Below are 17806 nucleotides of genomic sequence, written 5' to 3' on the forward strand. Positions count from 1 at the left end.
ATGTCTCCTGAGTCATTTGGAATTCACAACTTTGCTGGTTACATTGAAGATTTTACATTATGCACTCCATAAAAGAGGACTAATGTAAAGAAATTGTACAGGTAAGGAAAAAATACAGAGGAAACACACTAATGGAAATTAATGGAAACCCACTAATGAAAATCCACTAATTAGGAAACCCACTAATGAAGTTAGAGTCCTCACAATCCAATCACCTTCCAAAAGCCCCACCTCTGAACATATAAGCCTTTTGCAGGATATTTTACATCTAAACCATAACACTCCCATAGCCTCACTGAGGGCCTACTGGGTACCTGACACTGCTTTATCTTCCTTAAACACATTCTTCCTAACCTTCACAGCCCAGAGGAGAGAAACTACTATCACTATCTTACTGGAGAAGATACTAAAGCTTTGAGGAATACACAAGGGCACTATGTGGGTTAAGAAGAAGTGGAACCCTGAGCTGGGCCCGCAAACAGGGATCCCGTTATTTTTAACCTCTTGTAAAACTTCATCGCTTCATCTTCACATAAATATTATACTAATTGCAAATGATTTTAAAAAGACCATTAAAGCAGTGGAATCTTGATAGCCTGTCATAGAGCAACCCTTGGGTAACAGAAGCATTTAACAGTCTAAAAACTGTAGTTAATGAAATTATTCTGTAATTCAGATTCTAATTCAGACAACTCCGTCTTGCCCTGATTTTATTCCAAATTAATGAAGTTTATTATAAATAAGGTAGTAGATAATCATAATAAGTGCTATCAAATAAACTGGCATTTAGAAAATCTAAAAACTTGCTAAAAATAAAGACCCTGATATTAGCATACTAACATCGCCTGTACTACTTTGTCTCATGGGCACAATACCAGCCTGGGACAGAAAAAGGAATGTTCTTTCTTTGCCTGGACTAGTATTTCACAGGGAGGAAAGGACACTGGCATTTTATGGAGTGTGCTGGCCCAGAGACCGGTGGCTTCAGTCCTGAGCTCCAGCCCTAATGAAGCCGTATCTGGGTTTTCTCATTCTACCATCACTGGGTGAAAGGTTACTGAGAAACATGGTATTATTTATTAGTTGCCAAAGGGAAATATACATTTATAAGAGAGAGATGAGGGGTCTTCCTCCGCCTCTAAGTCAGTGACTTTATTGTTACTAATAGTGGGACAGCCTGAATTTTGTGCCTCCAGTAGGATGTAACAAGAAACAGAGACCACTGCTTATGGAGTGTTCTTGCTATAAAAAAGATTTCATGATCTAATTCCTCCTCCAGACCAAAGCAAAGAAACACAGGGGTCTGGGAAACAAACACCACAACAGTGATACATGGAGACATCTCCAGAATGTAAGACAATTTTCCCATCCCCAACAGGCACTCTTGCAAGAGTCAATGTATTTAAACCAAGGCATGGAGTGAGTAGGGGGTTAGGCTGGGCTGGAGATTAGTTTAGTAACAGACCACTTGCTTAGCATGAGTGAGGGCCTTGGTTTGATCCTCAGCTCTACCACCAAAAAAGTGAAATGAAATGAAATGAAATGAAAGAAAAGAAAATGTGTGTGTACAGTGTGTGTGTTTATTGGGGGAGGGACTTCCAGAAGTAAAAGTGACTTAAAAACAACCAAATACAATGTATGGACTTTGACTGGATCAGTTTTTTAAAACCGTAGCTATAAAAGACTTGTGATAGGGGGCTGGGGATTTAGCTCAGCGGCAAAAGCGCCTGCCTGGCAAGCGCAAGGTCGTGAGTTCGGTTCCCGGTACCGGAGAAAAAACCAAAAAAGACTTGTGATATTTGGGGAAAGGGGAATGCAGAATATATTGTTACATAATATTATGGAGTTACTATATTCTTAATTCTCTTAGGTTGAATAGGAGATAGTGGCTATGTAGAAGACTGTCCTTAGTAGACTTAGCTGAGGTCCTTAGGGACGACACGTGATATGGTACTGATGCCTCTTTTCTTCAGATAGCCAAGCACCCCCTCCCCAAAAGGAGATAAAGTAAATGTTGCAAAATTCAAACTATCGCTGAATCTAGGTACAAGGTAGACAGATGTTTTCTATACTGTCTCTCATCTCTCCTGTGTGTCTGACATTTTCTGAGATAAAAACTGGGATGGCGTGTAGGGTGTGGGAGTGGTGATCACAGAAAAGGCTGTACCAACACAGAGGATGCAGAGAAGTCAGCTCAACATGACAGACAACACCAAGCACTCTTACTTGAGATTAAGATATGAAAGCCAGGGGGACTGGCTTGTGATTTGACTTTGGGCCACAGGATAAAGACTACCCTTCTAACTGTTCCTGTCCCACACAAACAGATTTCTGCCAGCCTGCTGGTCTGTATATGGGTGACACGAAAATAGATTTATCCAAGCTCTTAAATGCTTGTTTTGTTAAAAGCCAATTCTCTCCACACTTCAGCCCAGAACTCTGCATGGTGAAGAAGGCTTGAGTTTGCTTTGCACTCACAAGCTATGAGAATAAACACCCACAAATGCCAACACACACACTGGCCAATGATGACCTTTTGGCTGATGGCCGGGCAACTTCCCCACACTGGAACAACTTGCTGAGTTCCAGGGCTGCTCAGCTCTGTTCTGCTGCAGCTCCGGTTTAAGTGACTTCACTGAGTCACAGACTAGAGACAAAGCTACCAAAACAAGAATTGCCTGACAGGCAGAGCACAACCAAGCCCTCTCACTTAAAGTGCTTCTTTTTATGCAGACAACCAGTCACTTCCATGAGATCCCTGAAGATCCAGAGTGGAAAGTCACCTAATAAGCTGGCCTCTGGGTTTGCTTGGCTTTCCTTGCACACACACAGGGCTCCTTAGCTGGACCCTCTGCAAAGCCCACAACTTCACTAACAAGGTGACGCCGACATCAGGATATGCCAGTGGATGGTAGCCTGTGACGGTCTGCATATTCACACCGACTGAAAAACAGGTTACATATAGGACCTGGCATATGTGCTCACAACTGCCTGCACTAAGTCTATAAAACCCCACACATAGGACAAGAAGTCTTTTAGAGTGCCAGGGTGATAATCCTGGTGAGAACCAAAGTTCTCCCTGGGGCTGTTAAGATTTGTGTGACATCTTCCTCCAGGACAAAACCTCTCAGCTAAAAAATCAAGCAACTGGTTAAAGGTGGCATCTAAGTTAAAAAAAAAAAATAGTGCATAAACCCAGTGACCTGAAGACTCACTGAAATCAGGGATTTGAAGTGAAGAAGATTATTCAGTTTGTCTGGCAGAGAAGTGGGCCCACTGTCTACAAAGGGAGCTGGTCTAACAGGAAAACACAAGTTCCTGCCCTTAGAGTGAGAGAAGCATCCAAGACAGGAACTAAGTCTACTGCCTGGACACAAATACCTGGAAGGGGAAAGATTACCGCTTCAAAGAAGACAGATTTTTAGTTTAAACTGTTCAGGACAGACTGACTAGCATTTAAAATGTGCTTGTAGATGGTCATAAAGGATGGCATGGCCTCAAGCAAATCAAGCCCTTCCTTCCTCAAGGGCAACCAGGTGGACACTCTCATCCAGGAATTTGGCCCTCTACCTCCTGCAGCGGGGCCAGACTGACAAAACAGTCTCTGTGACTAGGAAGGCAGAGCCTAACAGCTGACAGACTCATTTCCTTGAGATTACTACCTCACTCCCCTTCCACTTCCCCAGCGAAGTCTATTCTAGTGTATAAGGCAGCCTCTTAGGGATTTCTTCCTCTCCCCAGCAGTTCAAGAAGGAAAATCCCCACAGTTCTACTTCAACCAGACCACAGAAAGGCACATCCCCTACTGAGTCCCACCAATGGGATCTTGTCCAGCTCCACAGTCCATCACCTTGGCCTGCTGCTTCTGTGTCTAGGCAGGGTAATGAGGGTCTCGCTGTCATCTTCACTTCCAGAACCACAGCAGAACCAGCTCTGCCTTTTCCAGTTCTTCATTGCTCCTACTCTCCGTTGTCCCTGGACCTGCCAGCCACTTCTACAAACCCCTTCCACATCAAGACTTCCACTGAGCAAAAGTCTACGTTCTTCTCCAGTTTTTGCAGAGAAAGCACCAACTACAGTGGGATCTGCACATATGCTCACACTTAAGATTAAATAGAGGTTAGTGTGTCCCCAGAGATTTTTCAGTTCATCTTTGAATTCATCTGCACTCTGAACACAATCAACCAGGCATACATAGCTGTGAGCAACTCTGCCCTGTCATAATCACATTTGCTTCTCTGAATTACAAGCTCCAAACCCTAGAGGCGCTAAGGCAGGCCATCATCAATCAAAACCACAAAATAGCCACAGTTAGTGTCTTAGTTACTTTTCTCATAGCTGAGGCAACATACCAGACTTCCAAAGCTAAGGAGGAAAGGTTTACTTCAGTTCAGAGTTTGTAGGGGTTTCAGTTCATAATTGCTGGCTCTAAGGCAGAGTGGCATGGTAGAGGGGCATCACAGAGGAGAGACAGTTCATGGCAGACAGAAGGCAGCAAAGTAGCAAAGAAGCAGCAAGTGACCGACAACAATGTTCTTTCTGTCCGTTGTATTTTATCCAGGCTATGCACACTAAGGGTGGGTAACACTCATACCTAGGGAGGGCCTTCCCATTATCTACAGCCAGAACTATGCCAAACCAATCAATGGACTAATTTAGTAATCACACACACTGGATCCCTGCATCACATACTTAATCCCAATATCGCACACTCTGGAGCCAATTGCCTCTGAAAAGCTCCACCTATGACTGCATGAGGGGGACATGCAGATAGAAGCCGTAACAGTTAGGTAGGCTACAGAAGCTCTGGTCAAGGAATAAAATAAAAATTGAACCAGGGCTGAGAATACAGCTTTGTGGTAGACCCAGCATGTGTGGGTCCCTGAGTTCAATTCCTAGAACCCATGCCTCTCAAATTAATGCTGGCTGGAGGTGAGGGAAGTAGGACAGGAGTGAGGCCCTACTTACAATGTCTTTAACACACACACACACACACACACACACACACATGCACACACAGGCACCCACACACGCACACTCCCAAATCAGCAACTGAATTTGGTTAAGTTGTTACAAACTGTTGTGGGAATAATTACTTGTTAGGCAGAGAAGGTAGCAAGGCAGATAGAGACTAAAAAGGAAAGAAAAAGTAGCAAACACTAAAACTTGAGCATTTGTTGCAAGATTTAACAAGGCCAGGAAACTAGAAGAAAGCAGTGTCCACAGTCAGAACCTCGCCAGGGTCACCTGAAGCCTCAGAAAATTCACTTCCACAAACACTTGCTACAAACGAGTAAGGTAATGAGACCCTACAAGGTATCTGCACACAGCTTCCCGAGCCCTGAGGCTAACCGAGGAGCTGGAACTCTCTGCTCTGCCCAGAGCACGGCAGGAAAGTTTGAGAACAAGTCATTTTGGAATTAATGCTTCGGGACAGATAGTTATAACCTTCTCTGCACCCAAAACACGATCACAGGGTACTCTAGGCCCGTGTGCCACACAAAGCTTTGAGTTACTTTTCTAAGGATGTGTACTAAGAAAACAACACCCTCACCAAACTCTAAGCCGCACGACACTGCCCCTGCCCCTGCCTCCACCCCTTCCCCCGCACACTGGGCAACAAGGGCCTTCTGGGACTTCTTCTCATTAGGAAACTCCCAAGGAAGTGCCCCTGGTGACAGCAAAGGGATCCTGAGATCTCCCTTGACCCTCTGGGCCTCTTTCTCCATTAAGTCATTAGTTTGCCTGAGTTTCATGCAAAAAAGGAAACTTAATATTTACCTAATAAAAGTGTGGGAAAGGGAACGGCCAGGGAAATCTTGAGATGCAACTTAAGGTCAGCTTGGGACAAAGATGGAACAGGTGGTCCTGCTGGGGAAGAACGGAGAGAGACGAGGAGGTGCTGGGGAGAGGGCAGTCTGGGCGGGTCCTGCTATGACCAAGGGAAAATCTAGGGACCACAGGGCGGGGGCTGGTGGTCCTGGAAAACAGAACGTGGGAACCTAAGACACTTCAAGAACCACAAGGGATACAAGGTAGCAAGATTCAAATGAGCACAGAGAATGCAAATCCTTGAAGAGTGAAGTGCAAAAACAGAAGAGAAAAAGAAAACGCTCACATCAGACTAGATGTAGGGACGTGGGTTTAACGCGCAAAGGGAAAGGCTAAAGGGGAGCCCCCGAGAGGGAGCAGACGGACGGATGCCACACTCGGGGGTCCACAGCTCCAAGGCTGTTTCGCGAAGTAATCTTAATCCGTGATGAAAAGATGGGAAGGGGGACTAGTTTTCGACTGGTACCTCAGAAGACAGACATGTAAGGTGGCGAGGGGTAGGGTTCCTCCCGACTCAGGACGGTGGGGTCAGGGACTCGGGCGATCCGCAGTCCAGAATGCCCAGGCTGGGCTGGCGCGGGAGGAGGCGTCTTGGCCAAAGGGCCCAGGTCCCCAGGCCTGACCTGTTTGGGCAGGAGGGCCCCCGGGGCGGGGCGGGGCCGGTGGCTCTTAGCGCAGGGCCTGAGGAAGGGCTGGGGTCCCCGACTCACGCATCAACGTGCTGAAGGCCACGACGCCGAGCAGCCCCTGCAGGAAGATGCCGAAACTGTGCATGAGCGCGCCGCTCTCGCAGCGGCCCGCCCCGGAGGCCACCGTAGAGGGCGGCCCGCCCGTCAGTCCGCGGCTCGCGTTCCCGGAGGGGCTCTGCATGGCTGCCTGACGGGAGGGCGCGGGCCGCCGGGCCGCCCGGCCTCACTGCTGCCGGGGCCGCGCCGCCAAGCGCGGGGCGGGTGTTTCTGCAGGCGGCGGACTCGGCGCCGCGCGTAAGCCGACGTCTGAGATCACAGCGCCTGATTGGTCCGGCCCGGCACGGGGGCGGGCCCTGCTGCCCCAAGGGCGGGGCTCCAGCCAAGGCGAGTGGGCGGGGCCGTGGGTCTGGGTCTGCAAGTAGCCAGGCCAGGTGCGCCCCGGCTTCCCAGCGCAGAACGCGAGCCGGGGGACCGCGAGCTCCAGAGGTCAGGAAGACAGTGGCAGGGACGTCCGTCCTTGGACGCCTACAAATTCTTCTTCCCTCCAAGGTAAATCCCTTGTATCTTGGTGAATTTATTTAAAATATGCTTGGATTCCACCCTCAGATTCCAATTTGGCACTTCAGGAGTGGGCCACGATAATCTGCAACTGGATTACTCTGAGCAGGTGGTTGAGGAAAGCAAGACTACACAGGTGTCCTCCTTGACATTCCGTGCCCTTCTGCTTCCCAGGCCCGAAGACAGGAAATTCAAGTCATTAAGCAAAGCCCCAAATTAATATCGACCCCATCAACTTTTTTTGAGACCGGATGTTGCTGTGTTGCGCAGGCTAAACGCAGAACTCGGCTCAAGCAATCCTGCCTCAGCCTCACCAGTAGCTGGCTACAGACGGGTGACCATGCAGGCCCCAAAACGTAATTTAAATGGTGACTTGAATTTAATACTTCCATTTAGAAATATACCGAATTTAGATTGGAAAGTCAATGTACAAATGTCCTCGCTTTGTTCACTTAGGGGGCACAACTTCATGTTGAATGACTGATAAAAGGCAGATGACTGGTATTTGCCAGTCTCAGCATCCCTTGCAACACAGACATGTTCAGGGCAAAAGCTGTAATTCCTATGTCCAGCTGCCAGGCGGGCTCTGAACCGCTGGTGGTACATACATGACTTCATCAGGCGGCACAGGGCAGTTCCATCGGGTGGTTCAAGCCTAGGGGAACATGTTAACTCCCACCTGACACGCTGGAACCTGTTTTCTGACTCTAAAGGGATGCCAGTTCCCTCTGGCTTCTGTCTAGATAGCGCTTGGTGCCAAGCACCAGTCCTTCCTGCTGTATGTCAGTGTACATATAGCTTGAGTCTGGTCACCTTTGTCGAACAGTAAATACTACATCTAGGGAATTTTTTTCCTATAAAATAGCTACAAGAAATTCCAATTATATGAGGATTAAATGGTAGCCAAAAAGTTTCTTAGTTGACAGGAATATTTACCTGATTAGCCAGACAACAAAAAATACAATTCTCCAGCCTTTATCTTACAATACACTTTCACCTCTGTATCTTTGCATAGCATTGTAGCTTCTCCCTGCTCTGCCAGCTGCTGCTTATGCTTTGGGGCCACCTGTCCGCCTTCTCTTCACTGTGCTTCCGCATTTCCTTGCGTGTGGTGGTCTACTATAACTTTCCACTGTGCTAAATTACACACCTATGTACATGTCTGTCTCCCACAGCTAAATGTGAGCCTTCTGAAGACAAGAACTGGTTTTTATTCCTTCATGAATCCAACACAATGTGTGGCACAGATAACATACAACAAAAATACTTTTTAAATTAAGTTGAAGTTTAATTTATAAATTTTAAAACTCTCCACAAATATTGACCATTGGCAAATACAGAAAAGCAGTTTAAGAAAATAAATGGATAAGAGAAGATTAAATTAGATTATTATTTTCAAGACCAAGAGAGATCTCACGAGGATGCTCAACAGTTAACAGTACTTATTCAGAGAGAACCAAACTAGAGAACATGTCTTAAAGCAGAGGAGACTGTGACTGGGAATAAGGAGATCTGAGTTGCTTAAAGACACAGACAGCTCAAGGAAAATTGCATGGTGGGCTGAAAAATGAAGTTCTGGACAAAGCCCTGTTTGGACATCCAGATTGGAGGAATCCTTAAGGCCCAGAGAGAACAAGAATCATTTTAGAGTTCAAGGGCAGAATCCCCAGTGTCAGGAGCAAGGTCACTGTGGAGGATTCTGCTGTTCCTTCCTTTCCTGAGCTGAAATGAAAAAGCATCTAAATCCAGAGGGGAAAGGATGAGAGAGCAGGGGGAAAAAATTCTGTAATTTTGTTAAAGTAGAAGGGAATTTTCTCATCCATTCAGAAATGATTCTCTGAGGCTCCCCTGGAGTTTTGAAGAATATATTCTGGCAAAAATGCCCTCCTTACTGTCAAATCTGCAAAATGAAGTTCTCTTAAATGTCATATTACACTACAAGTTTACACAGTTATTTATGAAAAATAAAACACACAGATATTCATCCAAAATAGTTTCAGTGTGTTTTGTTTTTAATCCTTTGATGTTATACCATCAAATGATGGGAGTTACTTTAATAGGTATTCGTGCGCATATTTCTGCTTAAGGGTAGTTTATTTTCAATGCATAACTTTGAAATTAAGAGAAAAAACAGCAAGCAGGAAAGATACAATGTAATAAGCATTTCATTTAGTTCCAAACAAGCAGCTTAAAAAAAAAAAAAAAAAAGGTAAAATACATTAAACAAAGTGCATCAGTTCCAACAAGTTACTACTAGAAAGAGGCCTAAGGACAGTGCTGGAACCAGCCAGGAGTCCTTCCCTGGCAGGCCTCTGATTGTCTTTAGAGAATATTCAACCAAAAAAGGAAGGGAAAGGAAAATAAATCAGCACTTAAAATCTCAAAAGAAACATTCAAACTACCTTCCTCAGAGATCCGTGCAAAAGGAGCTAAGAACTATCCAGCTTTAACTTTGCCTAAGCTTTATGGACTCCCTCAGTCATATGTTTTGTGACTTGATTTGCCCAAAAGCCTACCCTCTTCCTTTCAATACTATTTGACTGCCTCCATTCTGCCAGGCTAGGCTTGCGGTTAACTGAACAAGCCATGTAAAGAAACGCTTAGACCTGAATTTCCACACATCTTGTGAACAGGCATGCCAATCTCCATGAGCAATGGTGGCACCATTTCACTGGTCATCATCTTTTGCCTCCTAGGGCTCAGGTCTGCACTTTACTGCTGGTGTAGAGACATGCCAAGCAAGGCTCTGGCTTGCGTGTTTCCCTTTCCCTACAGTCCTTTGTGATAGGCCATAGCACCAGGACAGACCAGTCAGCATAAGGGGAGAGCGTTAGGTCTATTTTTCTATACCCTCAACTCTTCACTCCTGGTTTTGCTAGATCCTGTGAACGTCTGACTTTTTAAACACCATATCCAGGAAAATGAACCTGCACTGCACTGTAATGCCCACTACCTTCGACACCTCACCCCTAAAAGGGTGCCTCTAGAAACAAGGCCCCAGTGTGGTCTGGGACAAGTACCAAGGAAACCATCTCAAGTAAGTGGGCTTGAAACCAGATCAATTTGAACTCAGCTTTGAATTTAAAACTCTTACACCGAAACTCCCAAGTCCATAGGTAGCTTGTTTAGATAAATTCAAATTTCCAAAGTATACACATTCTCATACAAAGGAATCATCAAAATTCACTAGTAAAACATTTACAGTGAATAAAGTCAAGGAGGAATTATAACAACAGGAAAGTGACATTTTAGTTTTGTAGGAGGTTCTCTAACAGTTTCTGAGCCAGCAGCATACCTGTGACACATGGTTACTTATAGTAGACCCAGGACCAAAGACATTCAAATTTAAAAAGGGAGTAACTGGTCTGTACCAAGATTTATACTTCGTATCTGTTAATGATGCCTCCTTCATGATAAGACCAATATATTTCCTACTGCTAACTAACACAGAACACTTCTGAAATTGTGTGCATGCATACACACAGAACATCTCCAATACAGGGGATCAGAGTTAAAATTCGAAGTTTGTCTCCACTGTTGAGGCTAACAACTCTTTCAGAGGTTCTATGGGAATATATCAAGCCAGCAAGTAAGTCTTTGGTGACAGATGCCAAGTAAATTAAGTGCCAGTGACAGTTTTCACAATGTCTCCATCTAGATTACCTGATTTTCTATGTGTCCCCTGAAAACAGAGTTGTTGGCTTGAAAAAGAGGAATAGTTCTGAATCCTTCCCTAGGGCCTCCTAGAGCTTTTAAATTGTATTCAGGTAACTACATTAGTGACTGAATTTAGACTACAGAGCAAGTAAAATGTATTTAAGTCCTCAGAAAACTTTGGTCCAATGCCCTTTCTCTCACAGAATAATTTAACTTCCAAGAGAGAAGGCATACAAAGGCCAAATTCTGGACTTGTTTTCTATATGTTCCTCTATTATAATTCAATAAATATTTACGAGTATCATTATTTCCAGTGTTTGGTAATTATCCTTCCCTGACTTAAGGGTCTATTTTGTAGGTCCCAGTAGCCATCTAGGTTGCTAAAGAAAATCTAAAGATGGGGTTAAAAGTCCCCCTTACTGCATTCCTTGCCTTAGTCACTTCAAATTCTGCTCAAATGAGAAGGATGAAGATGTTCACAAAAGAAAACAGCATGGTCCCCAGAAGCCCACGAACTATAGTAAAAGTCCCAGAGCAAATCTCCGTGTACAGGAAAAGGTCTCCCTTGTGGGCTAACATAGTGGTAAAGGTCTATTGGCTGTCTAACTTTTCTAGTCAAGGAGATGGACTGTAGTCCATTATACTTGGTTCGAAGCCTGTTAATCCAGGGTAAAAATGGATCATGAAAAACCTGATTGGCTGTGAGGCCAATTACAGGTAAAAGCCAGATAAATGTAGATCCTTACAATGTACCTCTCATAAATTTAAGAGTTGGTCTCTAGAAATGAAGTTCATATATATACGTGTGTAACATAGAAGCATTTTACTCCAACACAGTAAGCTATTATCGGTTTAAAATCCTTTTTGCATCACAGTAAATAGACTGTCACTGTTCCTAGTCCCAGCAGCTCTATGAGGTAAATGGTATTGGAAATTTGTACTTGAAAAAAAATGCCCTGTGGCAAATTCCCGAACAGTTATCCTCTAGTATGCAATAGCTGGAAGAAGGGCTGGGGGAATACAGTTTTTCTTTAATACAACTGTCCAATAAACTGTATCCCAGCAGATGAATGCAAGAAATATTAAGGGAAACCCCACTCACATGTCCAACTTAAAGCCAGCCTTTCTCTAGAAGGGCTTGAATAATCACGGCAGAGACAGACCCCCTGTTATGCTCCAACCCCACCCAGGTTAGAGACCATGTACTTCAACTATCAGGGGCTCCAGCCCCTCATCTGTGAAGGGAGCGGTTCTAAATGCTGGTTTCTGAAGAAGTCAAGAAGAGAGACAAAATAACATTCAATACTATCACATTCGGTAAATTACCTCTTATGTTTCATTTTCCTAAACCAGACAGCAATGTAAGACCCTAAACATTAATTCCAGAAGTTTTGTGTGCCATTGCTCTTCCTCAGGGGACCCTCCTTTGCCCCGTGCCTTGACTGCTAAGCTCTCAGGAAACTTTATTAAACAAGACACCACCATCTCCAGTCTACCTGCTTGATGCTGACTGTTCCCTAGTATCATGTGTATGTTTTTCTTCCACAGACATAAAATTAAATTTTTAAAACTGGATCTCTGAGTATGTTCAAATAGGCTAACTTTTACTCAAATAAAGCTTCTTTCCAAAGATACCTGGTATTAACCTCGGCAGAGTTAATGCCTTATGATTTGGTTGGAGGGCTTGAGTCAAAGTGGTTTATGAATTATCCAATGAAGAAAGTGTCCAGACTATGGATTTGCCAATGTGCATAAAAACAAGTGGGGTTTAAGGAAGGAAAAGGAAAAGAATCACATCAGTTTAAATTTGTAATAGCATTACCTTATATCTGTATAGCTTGGAATTTACCCAGTTTGCAGTTTTGAAACATTTTCAGTTCTTAAATGACCAGGTTATAAACTTGCCAGTGACTAGAATAATGCAAAAATAAATAAATAAACCATATAAAGGGGCAATTTGTGTATATCTTTCCTCATTCTTGCCTAGAACAGTAACAAGTGCTATTATTTTCTAATATCTGGCAATAAAATCATAAAAAGTAAAAATCTGCCTTAGTTTCATGTCAATTCAAGCTGAGTTAAAAGAAACACCAAAAAGGACACTGAGTTATCAAACGGGACTTCCATCTACAGACTGCGTTCAATTTAAAGGGTTAACTGAAGAAAAGCATAAAGGTGGCTCAGCAAAGGGGTTTCCAGACTCACGAACCACTTCCCAATCTTACCCTGCTACTGAGGAAACTGCTGCAGAACCTCCATGCTGTGTTACCTCCCCAGGGTAACACAGATGTTATTTTGGCATACTCTCTGCTGCTCATCTAAAAAGCAGGAGAAATGGGTGGGCAGGAGGGCTCTTTCGCTCTTTTCTTTTTTCTTTTTTTTCTTTCAAAACAGGGTCTAGCTATGCAGCCCAGGATGGCCACAAATCCATGGCAATCCTCCTGCTTCAGCCTCCTGAGTGCTGGGATTACAGAGAAATGGCCTTCCTTTACATTGGGTCAAAGGAATACCTACTGATTTTCACCAAGAAGTAAGGACTCCAAAAATGAAACAGAGGTAGACAACTCTAGAGAAAAGCAAACACGAAATAAAAGCTATGCAAGTCCTCTGAGAACTAATAAGGACAGAGTAATCAAACTGAATTACAACAATCTTCGTGAGGCTACTTAACACAGGTAGCTGGAGCAGGGTCAATGGAGAACAATGACAGTAGAGTTCTTAGGTCAGGTCTGTTGAGGAACTGGTTTAAGTGCCTACATAATGTTCTTTAAACAGTGTTTTTCTCCCCTCCAACTTCTATCATAGTTTTAGTGTTCACTAGCTTAAAAATGGCATCATACAAAAACCTCATTCATGGCCGTATGCTCAATTATCAACAGAGGTAGTAAACAAAGGAACTCTTAAGAACACATTTTAAAATGGGTCAAAGTATGACTATACATTCAAAACCTTGGAGCCACATAATTATCCCAAGAATGAACTGTTTTAATTTTAAAACTTTTAAAAACACAATGACAATGAAGCACTGATGTGCCTTAGGCACCGTTGCAAACCAGTGCTGAATTAAAGCTATTAAAGCTATGTCCTCTCTTTTAAAAAAAAAAAAAAAAAAAGAAAGAAAAGAAAGCAGAGAACGAAGTTCAGTCTACAGTGGGAAGAAACAGGATGAAAAGAAAATTAAAAAGGTGCTATCCAGTCACCTAGATTATTCTTTGTTTTCAGTCCACACCACTGGAAATGCTTACTCTTCTTTTGACTTTTTTCTTCACAGCCTTTATTTTTTAAAAACTGCAATCTGCTGAATATGAGATGTCCACATTTCCACTGGCAGGAGAGCCACTTTTGTGCCATTTTTGCTTCCTCAGTGTGGGTCCTCCTTCCCTGAAAGTGCAAAGAGAGCAAGCCGACACCTGCAGGGTCCAGAGCCCCAGGACTGTTCAGCTCCACTTATAGAACAGGGTGAGGGATTTGCTGCATTTGTGCTTCAAAGGTCCAGCTCACTTTGGTTGTCCGTCTTAGTTGGCAAACTGCTCATAAAAAGCGAATTTGATCCTTTCTATGTGATGGCAAAGCTTGATGGCAGGGCCCAATTTTAAGTCCATGCACTCTTGAACGGTGGGAAGGGTGAGGAGCAACAGGGCCTGACCATCGATTTCCTGTTAAAGGATAAAGGCAAATTATGTATTATATGCACATGACTGACAGCTTGATCACCACAGTCCCCATTCATTTTGTCTCTCAAAAATAAAGTCCCTGTCCTTCAGGGACCAAAGTCCCAAAGTCCGTCCTTTTTCCTTTAAACAAATGTCACACATTTTCTTTTTGGTGGCTCTGCAATCCTACTCTAAAAAACCTTTAGGCTAATAATAAATTCTACCAAGAATGAGAATCTATTCTTCAGAACCTCTGCTCGGCAGAATTCAGTAAGGTAGTGAACCCTGTAACAGGCAGCTAACGGTGCCAAAATAACATCTTGTCAGAGGGGTCTTTCTAAGTCTGAAACAAAATATTAACTATAAACTTCAGTGCTCTTCTACTTATAACATTCGTAAAAACCAATTAAAATCTTCAACGATGTTCAGTTTTGAACTCCCCCAATTACCAGAGAAATTTCAATATTTATTTAGGGTCACTGACTTTTTTCTTCCCAGTGCTGGAGGTCAAACGCAGGATCTTGTACATGTAAGGCAGGCACTGGATCACTGAGCTACAGTCCCTGCCCACCACTGTTTGTACTTCAGCAAGCCTGCCTTAATTTTTTTTTTTTTTTTTTTTTTTTTGGTCTTTGAGACAGGGTTCCACTATGCAGTTCAGGCTGGCCTTGAGCTCACTTCGTAGCCCAGGATAGCCTCAAACTCACAACAATCCTCCTGCCTCAGCCTCCCGAGTGCTGCGATTACAGGCATGCGCCCACCCTGCCTGAACTTGAACTTTATACCCCAATCTGGTCTTGAACTCACAGCTATCCTCTTGCCTCAGGCTCCCAAATGCTGAGATTAGGTCACCACACCTGGCTTGCTTTAAAATTAGTTACCACTCTACAGGCTGTTGTATACCAAATACTAATATTTCTTTTAAAAAGTAAATTATTTTCAAAAAGATGAGGATAATTAAGCAAGTCATGCTCAATTTTAAACTATCTAAATTTTGGGGGAATAGAATCAAATTTTTGGAAAAAAATTGGAATGCAATGATAACCTGCTTCACTATGAAGTCAGTCTGATAAATAATTCTTTTTATCACTTTCCTCTCCTAAGGGACCTAAACCAATGTTCTTTTGGGTTAAAACATTTTTCCTGCAAGTTGTAAATAAATTGTGGACTATCATATGCACAGTTCTTTGCTAAAAAGACATTATTATTTTAGATTACAGCTGTCTGTGATTACCTGGTCTAGGAATATTCTTGCTAATGGAGCACAGTCGGTAGATCTGATGAACCGTACAACATCTGCCACACTCCACTTCAGGGGGTTACTATCCAGATGAAGTCTTTCAGCAACTTCAATCCTTATTTCCTTCATTCCCAACAAAACCAAACCAAATGATGTAAGAGCTATTTTATTCTTTCAAAAAAAATCTCCACTTAAATTTATAATCCTTCAAAACAGGGTTTAAAAGTGAATTTAGGACACGATTTCTCCCCGCCAAAGATGGTAAAGGCCCATATGCATTAATATAGTACTTGAGAAAATTATAATACAAATTTTAGTTTATTTATTTTTTTGAGACAGGGTCTCACTATGTAGTCCAGGCTGGACTTGAACTCTGTGTAGCCCAGGCTGGCCTCAAACCCAGAGTGATCCTCCCTCCTTCAGCCTCCTGAGTGCTAGGATTACAGGCATACACCACCATACCTGGTTGAACAAATTTTAAACTGACTTTTACAACACAAAATACCACTGAGGAAGAGTTCTTAAAGTTTCAGTACAAATAATTTATAGACAATTTAACAGAAAAACACCTTTTTGTTTTTTGAAACAGGGTCTTGCTATATAGTTCAAACTGGGCTTGAACTCACTATGTAGCCCATGCTGGCCTTGAATTTTTGGTGATCCTCCTGCCACAGCCTCCTGAGTGCTGGGATTACAGCCATGTGCCACCATGCCCGGCAAGAAAGATAACTTTTAAATGTCCTAGTTGTTCCTTGTTTATTTCAACTGAGCCTCTGGTAGTGTGCTAACGTGAACGGGATGGTATTTTCAATGAGCATACCTAACCAAATTACTGGCAAAAAACCCTTTTATTGCTCCTGCTCATAGTACATTTTTAAAAAGTAACCCAGTTTTGAAACAATAATTTAGCTATAATCTTGAGTGTGTATAGTTATATAACGTATATGTGTATATATTAAACATGGTACTTAACCAGAAGCAAAGGGATAATGTAGTTTTATAAAACCACGCATACTATGCTGGGGGTGTAGCTCAGTAGCATAGCACCTGCCTGGCAAGCACAAGGCTATGAGTTCAATTCCTGGTATGTCCCCCCTGAAAAAAAAACAAAAAAACCCCTAAAACCATGCATATTATAAAAGTACTTTTCCTAAAATAAATGACAGACTACAAATAAACCAGCAATATCATAATTGCCTTTGGATTAAGAGACTCTAGAAATTTTCCATAAGCTTATATTGAAAGAAATGAATACCAGCATCATTAGATTGTAGAGGAAAATGACAGGGAGAGAGGGGAGTGAGAAGGACAGACAGACAGTTATTAAAATGGTACCTTTGGTGAAGGAGGTTTATTTTCATCATCAGAAAATGACAAGGTACGAAGCTCTCTTTTTCTCCTTTGTCTGTCTGGGAGCAGCGAGGTGGACATCTCACTTTGGGTAGGTGAGGAGGAGCATGACTTTTTCTCTGACATTTCTGACTCTTCCTGTAACTCATCCTGCTGCTCAGATGTACTGCCTTCACTTAGGGAATCATCATCCCCTTCATCTACGTCATCTTCATCTTCAGCCCCACTTCCCTAGAGGAAAAGGAGGCAAGTGTTATTGAAATCCAGGACAAACCAGTACTGGGCTATAAAATCATCTTCTATTGGTCAGAGAACTAAATTAGAGAAAACTGCAGGTATTCTTCCTGTGGCCTTATTGTAAAACAGTGGTCACTTGGCTTCTAGACATGACAGATGCATCACACATCTCCTACCTGGGGTGAGCCCACTGGGGTATTGTCAACAGATGCAGAGGAGCGTTTCTTCTTATGAACAAAAACATTTTTCCGCCTCTTTCTTCTCTTACTGGCTTTTTTCAGGGCACAAGCTAAGTTACTATGCCCACCAGGTGGCCTCCCAATTCTCTTATTTTTCTTCTTTCCATAATAGTGTGCTAAATGTGGATGACAAAGACAAATGAAGTAGCTGCATTATTGTTGTGTACTTTAAAACTGCAAGAGATTCTAGTAGCATAGCAAAAAACAGAAATACTATATTTGAGATTTAAATGACATATACGATAGAATAAGTAGAAAAGTGTACAATTTGATTAGTACTGACAAATACATAAACCTGAACAAACTTCCCCCCAATGAATCTCCATCTCCATCAACTGAGGAAAGTTCTTG

The 17806-nt window shown here is 42.9% G+C and overlaps 2 protein-coding genes across 4 annotated transcripts in view; both read right to left on the minus strand.

Moving 5' to 3' along the window:
* The window catches only part of Tmem110 (transmembrane protein 110), a 54296-nt gene extending 47479 nt beyond the window's left edge, over positions 1 to 6817 (minus strand). Inside the window, exons 1-2 of one of the 2 annotated variants that reach the window (XM_005387356.2) lie at positions 6543 to 6817; positions 5782 to 5871 (exon numbers count right to left, since the gene is read on the minus strand). In XM_005387356.2, the coding sequence (XP_005387413.1) occupies positions 5782 to 5871; positions 6543 to 6702 (250 nt within the window). In that variant the 5' untranslated portion in view covers positions 6703 to 6817. The remainder of the gene's footprint in view (positions 1 to 5781; positions 5872 to 6542) is intronic. The other variant, XM_005387357.2, reaches the window with a different exon arrangement.
* A 1529-nt stretch (positions 6818 to 8346) lies between these two features.
* Positions 8347 to 17806, minus strand: part of Sfmbt1 (Scm-like with four mbt domains 1) — a gene marked incomplete at its 5' end in the record, with an annotated part of 164711 nt that continues 155251 nt past the window's right edge. For both annotated transcript variants that reach the window (XM_013515696.1, XM_013515695.1), the window contains 4 exon segments: positions 8347 to 14392; positions 15624 to 15752; positions 16965 to 17210; positions 17393 to 17571. In XM_013515696.1, coding sequence (XP_013371150.1) covers positions 14252 to 14392; positions 15624 to 15752; positions 16965 to 17210; positions 17393 to 17571 — 695 coding nt within the window. In that variant the 3' untranslated portion in view covers positions 8347 to 14251.

Source organism: Chinchilla lanigera, unplaced genomic scaffold, assembly GCF_000276665.1.
Source record: "Chinchilla lanigera isolate Chin_1 unplaced genomic scaffold, ChiLan1.0 scaffold00029, whole genome shotgun sequence".
In the NCBI taxonomy this organism is placed as follows: Eukaryota; Metazoa; Chordata; class Mammalia; order Rodentia; family Chinchillidae; genus Chinchilla; species Chinchilla lanigera.